General features: G+C 32.9%; 1 protein-coding gene across 1 annotated transcript in view; it reads left to right on the top strand.

Annotated features, from left to right (window-relative positions):
- The window catches only part of LOC121863249, a 43,997-nt gene extending 36,872 nt beyond the window's left edge, over positions 1–7,125 (top strand). The window contains exon 11 of the mRNA XM_042361787.1: positions 4,085–7,125. Coding sequence (XP_042217721.1) covers positions 4,085–4,740 — 656 coding nt within the window. The 3' untranslated portion in view covers positions 4,741–7,125. The remainder of the gene's footprint in view (positions 1–4,084) is intronic.
- Positions 7,126–17,664: the final 10,539 nt, after the last annotated feature.

The following is a 17,664-nucleotide window of genomic DNA, read 5'->3' on the forward strand; positions in this document are numbered from 1 at the left end:
ATGTATATATATATATATATATATATATATATATATATATATATATATATATATATAAGCCAATTACAAAAAAAGTATATTTACAAAAGGTTTTTCATGAACGGTATCCTTTTGTAATTTGGGGAATGCTTTTATTGAAGAAACTTTAGCGATTTCAGGTGATTTTTCTGTTGACAACCCCTTGTTGTATTTGGTTCCCTAACTTATTCAACTGACTGTGTCCAAAGCCTATTCATGTTTGTCTTCCACATGTGAGTCAGAGAGTGAGGGAAATGCATCTGTGCTCACATTCTCAGTTTTACAAACTATGTGGAGATTGTTTAGGTAGTATTCTTTGCCTCGTTTAGTGTAGCTGTAGTTAGGTTCTTTTAGGAAGTCTCATATCAACTAGTTTCCTTCTTAGATGTTATCCATGTCATAGTTGAACCAGTTGTAGTTGGTTAGTTTACATACTGACATACTGCCCTGTGTGATGTGAGCTCCTTATTGGTGACTTTCTAACTTGAAGGACCTTGTGGGCATTGTAATGCCCATTCTACACAAGTCCCTTGAGTCATCGACCAGATTGTGGTTTCCCCAGTACCTAGGACAACACTGAAGAGTGTGTAAGGTTAAATCCACTTACTAAACACATGTAAAGAATGGTTCAATACTGTACCTTGTCAGGGTGTGAGCACGAGCAGCTTCTTTTCTACCTTCTACCTCCCTCTCTCCCTCTAGGTGGCTTCTATTACTTGGGTTTCTCTTTAAAGGTGTCGTAATTGGAGGAGTATAACTAAAATTCTATTTTATAAACAATTGTGAAAAGATCACCTCAGATCCTTCCTTCCTTCTTCCTTGGATAGAATTGAGGTGTTATTAGTCACGATATGTGGCCACATTGTCTGGTGAAGATTAGTTTACTCTTGCGTTTACGTAACATTAATCAGTGGATTAATTTAACCTCTAGGTTTAAGATGTCGTGGGATATTGCCTGAGATTTTTTCCAAGCTTGTCATAAAATAAAATTTTAGGATCAATCTTCCTCTTTTTTTTTCTGTTTTCTAGTTTCTGTGCCATTTGGGTTAAGCTTTGTCTTTGGTAAAAATGAAAGGACTAGATTTATATTTTGGGGCCTATTAAGAGTAAAAATTTTGACAACAGAAGTTTAATTATTACTTACTACTTAATAAGTTAAGAAACATATAATGCAAATTGAATTCCTGATTATGTACCTAATTATTCTGTTGTGAGAATATTTCAGTGAGCAGTGTTTCAGTGTTCACCTCTATTAGAATGTTTTAGTTCAGGGCTTATGTTTATTGAGTTACAAGAAATTTAGATATATTTTTTTTGTATTTATGATGTTTGTTTTCATATTTGGTGAACAAATTTATACATTATACAGTATATATAAGTAGGATATTCAAGAAAACCTGGTGTAGCTAAATGTGAGAAATATTTTCAATTGTTTTGGCAGTTTTAGTCATCTCCATCACCATTCCTCTGTTTGATTAGAAATTAGTAGATACAAGTGTTTAGTTTAACTACGTCAAGGCTTTTTATGTGACATGAGCTTTAAACAACAACACTTGATATAATTACTTGATATAAGATTTTAATTATTAATATATGTTGCACGTCTATTGCATGCGGCATGGTAGATGATCTGTTAGAGTATACTGGTGATGAGGAGGATCCATTTGCCTTGGAGCGATATGTGGATATTAGCCGTGATGCAACGTTAACGCAAACACAGCTGCCAGCTCAAGGCCACGCCCAATCCTCTGGTCCTGCCACACCACCAGCTGGTCCCTCCTTCTCTCGTCTCACTCCCCAGATGGGAATTAATGCTCTTAAAATGATACCTGAATCAAAAATTTTAAAAAATTCAGAATCTCGAAGAACAGACGATTCAAGTTCCAGACCATCTAGTGCTAGACAGGAGGGGGGTTCCCAGTCCCCCAAAGCTCATTTTCTGGACTTGCACCTTGGTCGCAAACACAAACGAACACCTTCAGGAGGCCCAGGAGCAAATGATCACCATTCTGGTAAATCTGGAGAGTCCCCAGGACCGTCTCCCAGACAAATCAAAGAAGGATCACAGTCCCCTAAAGGAATCCGACTGGATTTGCATTTGGCTCGTAAACATAAAAGAACACCATCAGGAAGCCCAGGAACCTTTGATGTACAACATTCTAAAGCTGGAGACTCTCCAAACCTCTCCTCCAGACCTTCTAGTGGTAAACAAGAAGGTGGCACACATTCCCCCAAAGGGTATTTCTTTGATCTTCATTTGAATCGTAAACATAAACGAACACCTTCTGGAGGACAAGGAGTCAATGACCTTCAATGTAAGCCTGAAGATTGCCCACCCCTTTCTACAGAACTGGCTATGAAGGACCATTCACCTAGTTCAGAGAAAAAAATAATTGTTTTCTTGAAATCCCACAATCCATTTGTTGCTCTGCAAAATTTGTCACCTAGTACAAGCCACCGACCTCGCGCTCATCAAAATCCTACAATGGATGAGGAAGGTTCATTGGATGGCTCTGGTACATCATCCCCCTCCCCATATATGGATGCCAAGTACCCAGGTCATTCAAGGCACTCATCAGATACTGGGCTGAGATTTAGTCCAAAGCATCATCAGTCTGCTCCATCTACTCCTAGTAAAGTTTTGAACCGTCACTCAGCTGACATATCTGGACGACCTATAAGACCAAGGAGTATTGTTGTTGATGGCCATATGATGGAGAAAAGTTTTTGGGATGTATGAAAGTTTTTAGCACTTCCCTATTTTTTATTTATTTATTTATTTATTTATTTATTTATTAAGATAAACAGAAGGACATGCCATTAATTTACTCATAAAATAAGTTTAGGTCACCCAGTGTTAGTGAAGCATTAATTGTGTGATATCCTATATAAAATAATACTGTATTGAAAAACAGTTTACATTTATAGACAAATACATGGATATACTTTAGTATGATTAATAAATTTCATACTTTCTTTAAAAAAATCCTCTGACTGTTAAAAAACAATAGAAATCCAATTGGCAATACAATAATTTCAATGGTACCATACACATCATAAAGGTGGAGTTAAAGTGGAGAATGAAGTGAGGGGCCGAACTGAGGGTGTGGCTCAGGTTTGACACAATAGTAAGTGATGTCTCATTCACGTGCTTTGTAAGTTGATGAAGCTTTTATGTAATTTGTTTATAAATTATATTTAGCATGGCTTCTTTTTCTTTACTATTTTATATAGGCTTCCAAAGTACCGTATGTTTAGATATAATGCTGTAGATTTATTGATTAGCATTGAAATATAAGTTATTCTCATTACTAGAGGATTATAGGCATGTAACATGTAAATGTAATGCATTGTACAGTAGGAGTGTACTGTATGTAATATAAGGTCAAGAAAGAGATTGTTGGTGAATGACTAAATATTATGAAGTCATTGAGAGTTTATTCTTAACTGTTCATATTAGATGTATTGCCTACACATTATATATATTGTATTAGTTACATATATTACAGTAGTCAGAGTAGCACTTGTGGCAGCATTTTTTATTATTATTTACTTACTTATTGTATTTATTTGTTTATTTACAGTTTAACATGTACACTGCTCAGCTGTGTTTATTAAGTTGTAGCACAATTGATTTATTTATTTGGTTACTGTATTTAATTTAAGTTTCATATACTGGTATATATACTGTATATATACATATAATTTTTTATTTTTTATTCCATAAGTAATGGCATCAATAAGAGGTGGGGCTTCATGATGTTACTGACAACTGTAGTTGACTTTGACTTGATAAATTTTATTGACGATAAAGTCACAATTCATGTTCACAACTCCCATCATTTTGTCCAGACCTCTTATTGATTATTATTTGAATACCGTATGTATTTTTGTATTATTATTTTTTGTGTATGATGATATTATATATTTTATAATTTATTGAAGAACCAGTTTATTTATTCTTAGTACAACACTTTCTGCACTTCCTTTTCCTGCACTCTTGTACAGTTCAGTATTTAATTGTTAAAGTCTTATTATAAAACCAATTTTTACCTTTTTTCTGCAGACGATATTCCTATCCAGAACACAGAAGAAGGGAAGCCACTCACATCAATCACTGAAGAGGGGGATGCTGATGATAAAAGTACGAGCAAACCCATTCGAACTCCTCAGGGCTCGGGTAGAGAAAAGGAGAGTAAAGATAAAGAGAGCAGAGATAAAGACAAGGAGAAAGAAAAAGAGGGAAAGGAAAAAACTAAGTTTGTCTCTCCCAACATTCCAATTCCTAATTTGGGTAAGAGAAGAGATAAGGAAAAAACAAGAAATGGAGATAAAAGAGATAGTGAAAAGAGGAGTGAGAAGAAAGAGAAACACAAACATGACAGAGAGAAAGATAAGGACAAGGAGAACCGCAACGGGACTAACAGTAACCGTAACAGTGCCATCATGAACAGCGACTCAGACGGTGGAGGTAATGACGTCACCATCATCACAAGCCAGCAACAACAGTCTCAGCAACAGCAATTTGAAATGAAAGTTATTCTCAATAAATCCCCCAGGCACTTTGAGACAAGCAATGCCACATCAGAAGACCCCACTGCTGCAGGTAGTGATGGAGATGAAGGTAAGGCTGATGTTGAAGTTCTTGATCATGTTGGGCATCAAACCAAGAGTCCACTTGAATCAAATGGGGCACAGAATCATATTGCCAAAGTTGTCTGAAGTAATAAATTATTAAAATCACTTATAATATTTGGTGAAAACAAAAAAAATTATCAGAAAGTTGCATTTACCACTCCGATACAATTTTGTTAGGTCACTTTTTTGTAATATCTTGTTCCAAGGAATACAATATCCTTTACATTATCAGTCATAGAGGAGAGCAGATCATGGTTTTTTATACTCTGTGGTGCTAAAGAATTTTACATTATTTTTTGAGAATGCAACATCTAGTGAATGAATGTGTTATGATTTTTAATGTCGTAATAGCCTTAGTAAGCTGCAAGATTTTCTTAGTTTTTTGTGAAAGTGACATTTGAATATGTTGATTGCTTATACATATACAAATAACATCTTAAATATGGGTAAATGGGAAATCTTTGCAAATTTTCTTTCTAATAGATTCTGTTATGTATTTTGTGGCCTGCAAGTCATTACTTAAGTGGCTGGTGAGATATACCTTCCAAGACCTCCTCTTGGTAGAGGCTGCCTTTTATAGGGAGCTGACTGTGTTATGAGGATCAGTGAAAGATTGCATAAGCAACCACACCAAGTGAACCAGTGGTCAACTTTACCCTGTTTTAACTGTGCTTTAACCCTTAAGCCCCAGGTTAGGGTGCCGTTGGCAGTACCCCTACTCGGGGGTAAATTGAGAAAAATAATTTTTTCCAGAAATAATTTTTAACCTTTTTAAATGATAAAACAATAAAAAATGAATTAGAAAAACTATATATTGACCCTCTAGAAACTTCTCTGGCAGCGCGGAGGGAGGGAGATAAGTGGACAGCTTGTGATGGTGAACGCTCGTGGTCCCTACGCATTTAGCAGCTATTTTTAGCTTGCCTTTGTGTCCAAAATGGCCAGTAATGCATATATTTACTGATCATAATACTTATTTGCTATAAATAATTTATCTAGAATATTTTATTTGCATTTTTTTAATAAAAAGTGCTTGGCAACACACTCGCAGTTGGTCACCAGGCTGTCTGTGTTTGGTAGAGCAAGTAATACTTGAATAATAATAATTCCACAGATAAATACATTTATAACATAATCATAGCATTATTTTCCAGTATTACTACACTACAATACAATTACTGTACACTACTTTTAGTAATATTGCTTTGATACAACATGATAAAATGGACAAAAAATGAAATTGGAACAAACAAAAGTAGATAATTACGTTCAGGAAGCTTCCCTGTGGCCGAGCATGTAGCGTGACAGGCAAATAGTCACACTGGAACCTGATAACTCATGCTGGGGATTTAAACAGTGGCGGGAAAAGGCACGCATTCTGGAACGTCACCCTGGGCGCGCTAATCTGGCGTTCTCATGACATTTTAATTTGTCCTTCCATTTCCTAGCTTTGAACATTCACATATTGTTTTATGACCAAGAGGAAGAATCATGTGACTTGGAAACCCTCTTTTCTGCCTTGGTGGGTTGCATTAATTATCAGAGGGAAAGATGTAAGGTTAAGATAGTTGGGTAGTCCAATCTTGGATTATTGCAAGAATATTACACCATTGACCATTTGACACACTTATCAATGCACAACTGGATCAATGGTGCAAAATCTTTGTAATATTCCAAGATTGGACTACCCAGCCATCTTAACCTTATATTTTTCTAACTCCTGATTCAGCTCACAATTTGTTCAGGCAACTTTTTACTGATCCATGTAGGAATGTTCCCTGCCTCAGAATGTAGTCAGCCCTGATTGAGAGGCTGTGCTAGGGGAGGATTTGGGGAAGGTGACCAAACAATAAGTCTCTTGACTGGGATTTCCAAATTTGGTAAATTGTTTTCTTAAGAAGATTCATTGAACTCTGAAGTCATCTTGATCTTTTAGTAATCTTGGAGATTGTGTTGGAGAAAAACATCATCTTACACCAGTCATATTACACACACTCAAATGTAATTTTCTGTGAAAGTGTATATAAGCTGTGAACAGACCATAGATCTACCTTTGTTTTCAAGCTCTCATATATGTTCACTGGCCTGTATTTATACTGTACTCTTAAAGACTGGCCAGTATCCAGAATTTTACCAGAGTGTGTCCAATAAGAGAGACAGTTTAAAATTTAGGTGTCAAAGTCAGACAGAGCTGACAGAGTCACAACAGTAAACCACTTTTAATTCATGATTTATTATGACAATTTGTATCAAACCAACAAATGAATGTACAGGGTAATACATTTTTATTCATTGCACAGATCTTACCACATCAATGCTTTTCAGTGCCAAAAGTACAGTACCTTATGTTTGCTTTTTGTAGCTTGGCCAGATTATCTTAGCTTTGCAAAATTCTGTCCAAGTACAGGAAATTTATTTATAGTAAATAATGTACAGTACACAGTGGTGTATGAATTGTGTTAGAGTATGGGTGTGTATATATATATATATATATATATATATATATATATATATATATATATATATATATATATATATATATATATATATATATATATATATATATATATATATATATATATATATATATATATTTATATACACATACATACTCTGTACAGTATATACTGTGTGCTTGTGAGTATAGTATTATGATGTGATTGTGTGCATTACTCTTGCAATTAGCACTTGTTGAATGCCATGTTCTGTAGTTACCTCTTTAATCCACAAAATAAGTGAATTCAATTTTACTTTGTTCCAGGGGTAAGAAGATTCTATTATTTTTACATGTATTTCTTGGTTTAGGATAATACAAATCAGAAATTGGGTAGGTAAAGTTAAGCTTTACAAGATTATGTTAAGAGAGAAATGTTGCCTTTATGAATGCCATCTTTATGACCTGTGCTAGGTAAATACTGTAGTATGAATTATATCAGGTTATGAAGCTATATTGTTACTGAATATGAAATGATTAAGTTTTAGATACTGGGATATATTTTTCCTAAATATGGATTCAAAGAATGTTATACAAACTTAAATGAAATTGTACATCTCTATGGGAGTGACTAAGATTAGAGTGATACAAAGCCTAAGTACAGTATAGGAAGTACAGGTACTGTCCTTCAACAGCTGCTGTCATTACTCCAGCCATTCTTCCACACTTGAAGCAATATCTTATCTATGGAAAGGTGAAGGTGTCAGCCTTTGACAATGTTATCCACCAAACTTTTAGATAGTAGATTTTAACCATGCAGCATTGATGAATGTAATTTTCTCATTTAAAAATATGCCAAATACAAATTAAGAATAACACACACATTTGCAAACACCCACGCACACACATATATTTTTCCACAATGCTTCACTTGTATGCTTAAATTTTGTCCCAACACACTTGAAAATTAAGTCAGTTATTTTCAGAAACAGTCTTGTCTTGGCAGAATGGAACCTTGAAATTCACTCCCCTGCTGGTGCCAGCATTGGAACTAAATAAAGATTGTCTTCATATACACAACTTTCCCCATCCCAACCCATCCTAGGAATTTTAAAAAGGTCAATAATACTCTAAGAATTCTTGGAAAAAACTCTGAAGCACTAAACATAAACAGTAAGTCCTGCCCATTCTGTGAGGTTGCACCTCATTAGATCCCATGACTTGTAAATATCATGATTGGTAAATCATTTGACTTGTGGTAAAACTGGAATTTGGGTCTCAGACCCAAATATTGACCTAAATATTCTTAAACCACCAAAACAAATGGTTAAGGAAACTTTTCTGAAATAGAAAAGGATGACAAGTAACAAAAAATGTAATATTAGACTTAAAGAAATATTAGTCATAATAATGCATGCAAGCAGTGGATTTTTTCTTCTAATCACTGTAAATACAATACAGGTAGTACTTTATTCTTTGTTATTTATACCATTTCTTCACTATACAGCACAGTACAGTACAGTACAGTAGCTACTGTATAACAAAATTTTTGGGTTCTGTATGTTTTATACTTACATTCCTTTCCATGCTTTAACTTTATAATTTCCCTGTAAAAATGCTTTAAATTATATATTACATACAGAGGATTTAACTATTGACCTGTTTAGTTAATTGCCTCATACTGGGAAAGGTGTAGGTTTTGGCTAGATTACACACACTTTATACAAGAATTCAATACATAATTTGTGTGTCTGTGTGCATGCATGCATCCATCTATTTGCAGTTTTATTAATATCATAATATACACATTGCTGTTTTAGAGGACATTACAGTGTACAAATGTTTGTAATTTGATTATTGTACATCTGTAAAGACCTTTCTCATGGTTAAAGACTACTGTACTGTTAATATTTTAGGATAATCTCTGTAGTAAACCCCTCTATGTTTAGCTGATGTTATCTCTTTGGTGAATTACAAGTCATGATGGGTATCAGTGTCAGTCACTAATTTCATCCTGTTGAATGCATGAAATCTTTTGAATGTGATACAAATATATTGCTTTAGTGGGTTTGTGTGTGGTTTTATGTACCGTAATTAGATTAAGAAAATATTGGAGGAATGAATTTTTTGTAATGATATAAAAATAATGCATCTAATTTCTGTACTGAGGAGTATAAGTACAGTAATACAGTATAGTAGTGTGTGTTGCCACTACTGTACTCTACTGTACCATCATTATTATATGGGTTGTATTTGTTCTCGAATTTATCTTATTTATTTTGTCAGATTGAAAATCTTGGTGATAATTTTTCTCTTTTTCTTGAATAATAATAATAATAATAATAATAATAATAATAATAATAATAATAAGACCATTATTACCCGGCTAATTATTTTGTTTCAAAGGTTTGTCTTATGTAAGTTTCAAGAATAGTGGATGCAGTTGGCAATAAAACTATGATATTAGATGGCTGTTATAATAGCAATTTTAATAAATGTGAATGTATAATTACTGTACAGGTACGTGTATATCTTTTAGGAGATGTTGAATCTTTCAGATACAGTACTGATGATGTACTGTATGTTACTATGTATTGTACTGTACTGTATCTAAAAGGCTCCTAAGAAAGGAAGATTTAAGCCCTTTGAATATTTTTTAAGAAATACAATAGTTTACATTGATGGAAATCTTATAAAAAAAAAAACAAGACTTTTGTTTGTTTTTTTATTCTTGTTTAAGTTTTATATAAGGTCTTGGTCAATCTTGTAATTTCATGTTTTGTATAAATATTCATATTTTCTATATCACCAAGATATATAAATCTCTTAGTTGTTTCCTATGTGGTTATCAGCACACACACGCACATATATATATATATATATATATATATATATATATATATATATATATATATATATATATATATATATATATATATATATATATATATATATATATATATATATATATATATATATATATATATATATATATATATATATATATATACACACACATACTTTTTTATTGAATATTCATTTGTGTTATATTTGACCTCATCTTTTTGAGATATTATGGTATGTGGATATTTGAAGATGTTAGTGGCTTTAGGGGAGAGCCTTTGGTTTAGATTAACTAGAACAGTCACTAATGGAAAAGTAATGGTTTTGGTTGATTTAAACCAAGGTAATGCCTGTAGGACGATAATATCTTCACTTGTAAACGATGTCAATATTTTTAAGACTCCCATTATAGAATATGAGGTTCATATAATGTTACCCCTGTCCATTTTTCTATACAAAATGTCATACCTGCTCAATAATTTGAGAAATGCTTCCCACATTTAACTAGAACTTGGTGTGTAACCTCCTATCAAGAATATCTGCTGGTAAGTTGAATTACATATTTAGCATTTTTGGAGCTCACTTTATAAGAGCTTTGATTCTCATTCAACTTAGAAATTTTGGCAGGGGCATACATTGCCTTCAGTGGTTGACTAGTTTATTCTTGGGTGAATTTTTTTCTGTTGTATTTGGTCATGATGTAAAGCCTTATATTTTGTTATGTGTGTGAAATACTGACCACCAACTGTTGATGCAGTTTGTTGAATTTCTACATTGTGAAATTTTTAAAGTTTCCATTTGTTTAAAACTTGCTTCAAATTTGCTTGATGGCAACCTGAACACCATACCAGCAGTTAATCATGGCCAATCCATGCAAACATGGAAAATAGCCATAAAACTTGAGGATGATTATGTTATAAAAAGAAATAGTCTTGCAATTCCTAATTGGCAGAGTAGCTAAAAAATCCATATTTCATATCATGCCCATTCCATTTAGAGCCAAAATTTTTTGGTTTCCCAGCTACTTTGTTTGATGAAAGAAATTTTTTCAAAAGTTATATTGACTGTACATTGTAGCAAAGCACCATAAAATGTTTGCAGTGTGTATAAAAAACAACCTATTATGCTGCAGAAAATAATGGAGAAGAAAGTTTGTTGAATATGTGCCATCACCTCACTCCAGTATGGTACAGTTTACACACAATAATGATGAATAATATGTTGTACAGTATATATTTCTTTTAACTTTTTAAATTGATTTATATTTAGACTAAAAAGAGACAAAGAAGGTTTGTAATGTTTACTAGTTGACACAACAACAATAAACTGTGTGTGTAAGTTTGTGAAGTGTGTGTGTGTGTGTGTGTAACTGGTAAAAAATTATCATCTTGACAATTGTTTGGGCTTTGCTGTTGGACCCATCATATTCTTAATCACAGTGGGGGATTGTATTTTATTTTATTATATTATTATTATTATTATTATTATTATTATTATTATTATTATTATTATTATTATTATTGAAATGTGAATGAAATTTTTTTCTTGGACAATGTAGTACGAATGGACTCAGTAGCTACGTTCAGGAATCTTTAAACCTGTATCTCACTCTATTTTAATTACAGGGGGTCCCAGGGTTACAAAAATGGTTCCATTCCTGAGGACATTCTTAAGTTGGAAATGTACATAATTCGAAACACATGCTCTCTGCGTACTGTAATTACAGAATAATGTTTAAATTTTCACTATATCATAGCCTAAATCCTTGTATACATCTAAAATAACTTAATTTAAGAGAAAAGAAGAAATAGAATGACAAAATACAGCAAATGAAAGTTAAAAAGTAAATCATCTGGAAAATAAAATACTATCAATTTTAAGTTTAACATCATTCGTATTGGTGGGCATTCGTAAGTTGGACGTTCGTAACTTGGGGACCCCCTGTACATAGTTTTGCTACTGATGTCTATGCAGAATCTAAAAAAAACAACAACAGACAGCTGTTGTAAGGTTGGCGTTTTATAATTTACTTCTTTATTTGTCTAAATTGAAAATGCTAATGTTAAAAACAGCAGCATTAGAAAACATTAATGTTTAGAGCAAATTGGATATTTTACTTGTTTTATTAGAATAGTTATTTATTCACCATTTGTTGTTTTGAACTTTAGTTAATTAGTTAGTGGGATGCAGGGAAAAGGGTGTGAAAGTAATTTAAGGTATGGCCTTGATGTGAACTAGTACAACCTCTCAGGCCATCAAAACAGGTAACTTAATTTAAAAGAATAATAATACTAAGGTAAATAGGTTTCTTAAGCATTCCATGATTAGACCATAAACTTGATTAACTGTTGTCTCTCCTTAGTATGTAATGTAATTTAGGTTTAAACTTCATGTTTTTATTACTCTACTTTCAAAGGGTAAAATTTTATATGAGGAATTTTGCCAGATATGATGCCTTACCCATTCAAATCTAGCACTGCAGGTTTAAAACAAAAATTAATTTGTCACAAATGAATATCACAATCATGTTTTTGTAGTTAAATTTGCATTTTGATTTTCATTCTTGGCAGAAGTGGGTCCTGAAGAACTACTGTATAGATATATTATGTTGTATCATACTTACTGCCTTAATCGCTGTTTCCAGGTAGTACTGCTGAGACGAGCTCTTTTTATCAAACTTATATACAGTAAATATTTGACTATTGTTTATGAAGTGTTTGCTGATGGTATGCACTAATTCTCATAGTATATACAATGTGTTTTAGAAGCTTTGATCAGTTTCAGAGAAACAGTTTTGTCACAACACTGTATTGTCTTTCCTATATGAACAAAGATTTTTAAATCAGTTATACAAGTGTATATAATGCATGAAATCATCTTGAAATATTATACGTCATTACTTTAATATTTGATGTCATTCACCTTGAAGAGTTTCAGTAGTGTGATGCTTCAAGTACAAGATTGAAACACGAAGTTCATAAGTGTAATTTTTTTATTTTGATTCACTTGTACCACAGTTACATCAAAATTTAATTTTGTGTAGATATAAAATATTTTGTAAGGGATATTAATTTCAGTATATAACTTTTATGTTCTTCTCTTTCCCCTCACAATTGATATACGAATACTGTACTGTCTAACCCACCACACATAGACTGACCAAGTGTGTATATACCATACTGTCTTGTATCTTCTCTTTTCCATACATTTTGGTTACTTTCCATGTACTCCTGTTCCTAAAGACTCAGGAACAGTTCATAGCATGAAAAAATTTTCAATTTGATTTGGTTATCTTATTAGTGAAGCATTTTCCAGGTGTATAGTATATACAGTATATACTTCAGCCAATAAATAAAAGAACAAAGCAGAAATAGGAAATCAGAAAAATAATTAAAATGGACAGGTAGTATATAGAAGTAATGATAATTGTCATAAGGTTTCAGAAATAGAAAACAGCAGGAAGTGGCACTGCAATGTGAACCCAAATCAGGTGATCAATATTTTATTTTTTACATGTACTTGAAAGGTAAAGTGCATAATGTATATGTATGCTTGTGATAATTCTCATTTTTTTGTACAGTAATTACAATTATTTTAATTTTTCCTTTACATATCCTCTTAAATCAAAGTTTCAAAGAAGCTCTTCCAACAATTGCCTTTTCTGCTTATGTCACTGCCATTATATTCGAAGTGCATTCCAGGCACGAGTATTAATTTCCAATAGATACCTAGAATTAGCATGTAAATACTGTTGATGTCCAGGTGTAAAATGGTCTACATATTTATTATTCATCCTACTTATGATTTTTTTTTGTTTTGCTAGCCTTTTAATTTTTTACCATCCAAAGTTAAAATCTGCATCTTTCTTTCTGCAATAAATTAGATTTCTGCTCAATAATATTCTGTAGACTCAGTAGACTGATTACATTTCTGTTTTTTTCTATGAAAGTGAACAGTATTTTGGAAGGATTGTGCTTGGGATTGGTGTGTTACTAGCTCAAGTAGGTACAGTAATTTTGAAGTTATAGACCTTGGCTTAGATAACTGCCAGTAGACCCCGCCAAACACGTTATATGCTCTCTGAGTTTCCGTAGACCCGATGTACTGGTGTGTATTAGTTTTAGTTAAAGGCATCTCATAATAGGTTCTTGCTTGGCATTATGGTGTACAGTACTTGCTAGCCTTAATAATTTCACAGTTATAGCCCTTGACTTTGGGAAATTCAGGTACTGTAAACTGAACCACTGCTAATTTGATATTGTTGGGGGGGTGGGGGGGTGGATAAGCAGACTGCCACCAACAATGATGAAAGTGTCTCCCATAATGACTGAAAGACAAGTGAGACATGAGGAGATACAGTATGTGAATCACTTTATTATTGCTAAACTCAGCACATAATTTTAAAACTGGTGCAAAAATCTTGTCACCATATGCATGTTGCAGTCCCACATGTATCATCTCACACTTTAAGGGTTAAAAAGTAGTTTTCAGGTAAATTATCCAGTTTACAGCCTTTTAGTGGTACAGAGACAATTCTTATCATTATTTCACCTGTAAAATCTCATTTTATTTAGAATAAAATATCACTCATAGTTCGATCACATTCAAGTTTATTCTGTTTTTAGAAATTAACCCTAAATGCAGCACACTACAGTACAGTATGTGAAGGCAGAGCAGCAGATAAAATTTTTAAAACATTAAATGATTTTTTGTGGTATGTGAGTCATTATAAGTTCCATGTGAGATTCCATCATTTACTGTCTTACTCAAGGGGCCTCATGCAGTTTTGGGCAAGGATATATCCTTCTTAGGTCAGTGAAAGATACGTATCTAAAGAAGTCCTCGCCATAAAATTTGGCTAGCAAGTGCAATACTACAACCATGATATACAGTAGCTGTTGTTCAAAAAGCACATAAGTTGAATGATCACCAGGATGAATCTCAGGTCATATCCTGTGACACAACCCCCCACCTCCCCCTCTTGCGATAAACTTTGGTCTCTTTAAAGTTTTTCACATCATCACACATAGAACCACACTCCACTTGTTCTTTTTGAAAAACCTCAGTCATTAAGGTGAATGGTTACATTGGAAACATTGCCTTGAATTGTAGGAATATGTCCATGTCTCAGACTGCATATGGCCCTCTGGATAATGCAGGCTCTGCCAGTGGATGTTCCATATGCAAATCAGACAAGTCACTTCACTATTCCTTTCTGACTCCTCAGCCGTAAAATGGTCATTCCAAATTAAATCTTTTCTTTTATCCCTACAAAAGCAGAATGTATAATAGAGTGGGGGCTTTCTTTCTGTGCACCAATTGTTAGCAGTTTGGTTTCCAAGTTGTAACTTTCATTTCCATGCATTGATGAAAATAAGTTATACTGTATATGTACCCTGCTTGTAGAGAGAGTCATGTTTTGGGGTGAAGTAATTGCTGTTAAAGATGGAATTTGGGTTTTCATTGTAATACTGTATCGAGTTTCTATGCACCACTGAATAGAGTACGTATGGTATGTCTATGAGTATTTTACACGTAGGGAGAGGAAATTTTCTATTGATTTTCGGTTTCTTAAAAAAAATATTAAGTGCTTTCGAAACTAAATTGGGTACATCAAGTTCTTGTGCTCAGTTACTAAAATTTGAATATATGTTGTGAAGCCACAAGCCTATTTGCTCTGTTTAGTACTAACCAACTAGTGTTATTAGATCAAGATATGCAGTAGTTATACTGTATTGTATGTGTGTAGAGCCTTTATTCAGAGCACATGAGTTTCCATCCACAAATAAACATAGGTCCCTTACCCCTCACCCCAGGAAAGGAAGTTCTGGATTGAACTTAGGGACATTGCTTCTGCTTCAAAGGTCAAGGTTATAGATGGCTAACAACTGAGGGGTGTATTGTAGTTACAGTATTTTATATTATTGATTTTTGGAACATAGAATGGTAACCTGATGCTGTGTGTTCATCTGGCAATTATCAATTTGATTTCTGCACAATACTGTACCTTTTTTTTCTACATATGGTACGATCTTTAGAATCTACTAATGAGTTATCATTAAGGATACACAGAAATCTGTTGATTTTAGGATCCAAGGATTCAAAGGTTAAAAGTCAAAGTCATTGTGACCAAGAAAATTGGTCTCTGCATAAGTTTTGTTCAGTAGCATGAACCTTCATTAGATTTAGATGATAGATCACCCATGTAGCAAATATCAGTTTGGAGGTGCCATTAGGGGATATACAGAAGCCTATTTATTTAAGATAAAATAACCAAAGGTCAAGATCACAGTGATCCAATATAAAAGCAAGTTTCCTTTTAATTTTATTGATACTGTAATATAATTTGTTGTAAATTACGCACCTTCACTAGATGTGGCTAGTAGATGAGTTGTCAGGTTTTGTAGACAACTTTTGAATTTTGGAGTAGTGTGAATATTATTTACAATTTGAGATAGTCTTATTTATGATTAGACACTGGGCTAAGTGAGTAAAGAAGTGATTGTGAGAGACGGGAGTGGTTTAGCTGGTTAAAAGTGACGTGCAAATGTTTTGTAAACAAAACTTTTTTAATATACTTGTATAGAAAACCAAAAGGGTGAATAGTAACCAGAGAATAGATGAGGTGGTTGAGTGAGGAGGTGTTAGCAAGGAAACCTGTTGAATTACGTGAAGTGATCATTATATCTGATAGGAATTCAGCTCACAAAAGTTGTCTCTTAAATATTAAGAGAAAAGTTCTTTAAACTTTGTAAAGTACAGTATACGGTATTGTTTTTTCAAGAGATTGTTCTGCTTGAATGCATATTTCATTATATAAAGACAGAGTACTGTAGTTAATTTCAGTTCATCCTCAATATTTTATTTTGGTAATAAACAGAAAATATACATTAAAGTTAAAATTATACTGTAATGATAATGATTAATATTGGTATCCCAATACTACAAGTAGATCCTGGTGTACTTCTGGCTAATACTTGTGATAGTAATATCCAGATACAGTATATTAATTTACTGTATTGTATCTGTTTCAGCCTGAGAACAGCAGGGCATTTAATTACGTACATACTTCATCAGTAGATTTGTTATACCCAGTACAGTACACTCAATTTACTCTCTGAGTTAATAAAACAAAATTATTCACTCTTATGGTAACTAACACCTTGTATTATTATCATAGTAAATTGTTTATGATGCAAACATAACTAAATATAAAATGATAATCAAGGTATTTGTATATTTACCATGTCCATTGAAAGTTGTTTATTAGTAATTTCTTCTTTACAGTTCTAATTAACCAGCCACTCAAAGCGTTACATTTGGTATTTTATTTATATTTTCCTCATTGATTGATGTATGTATTAATAAGAATACTGTATATGAATATGGTCAAGTGAAATACATTACAGTACAGTATATGCAGATTTGTCTTTTTTCGAGTTTTTCGATGAATATTATAACCATTTATAGATTAATATTACTAGATGTGTACTAATTCATTTAATATATGTATTATGCTACACTAGAGAAAAAATATGGTACATGTATTTCATTAATTTATTTGCTTCATATGCCAAAGTTTTACAAATACCTGTAATGTGTAATTACTGTATTAATAAAACTCAGTATTTTGATTTATGATTAGCATACTGTAGTATGATAAGTTGTAATACTGAAGGTTTAAAATACTGTAATAAAACAGGGCAAGCAAATCTTCTCTTCTCTTACAG

Source organism: Homarus americanus, unplaced genomic scaffold, assembly GCF_018991925.1.
Source record: "Homarus americanus isolate GMGI-L3 unplaced genomic scaffold, GMGI_Hamer_2.0 scaffold40248, whole genome shotgun sequence".
In the NCBI taxonomy this organism is placed as follows: domain Eukaryota; kingdom Metazoa; phylum Arthropoda; class Malacostraca; order Decapoda; family Nephropidae; genus Homarus; species Homarus americanus.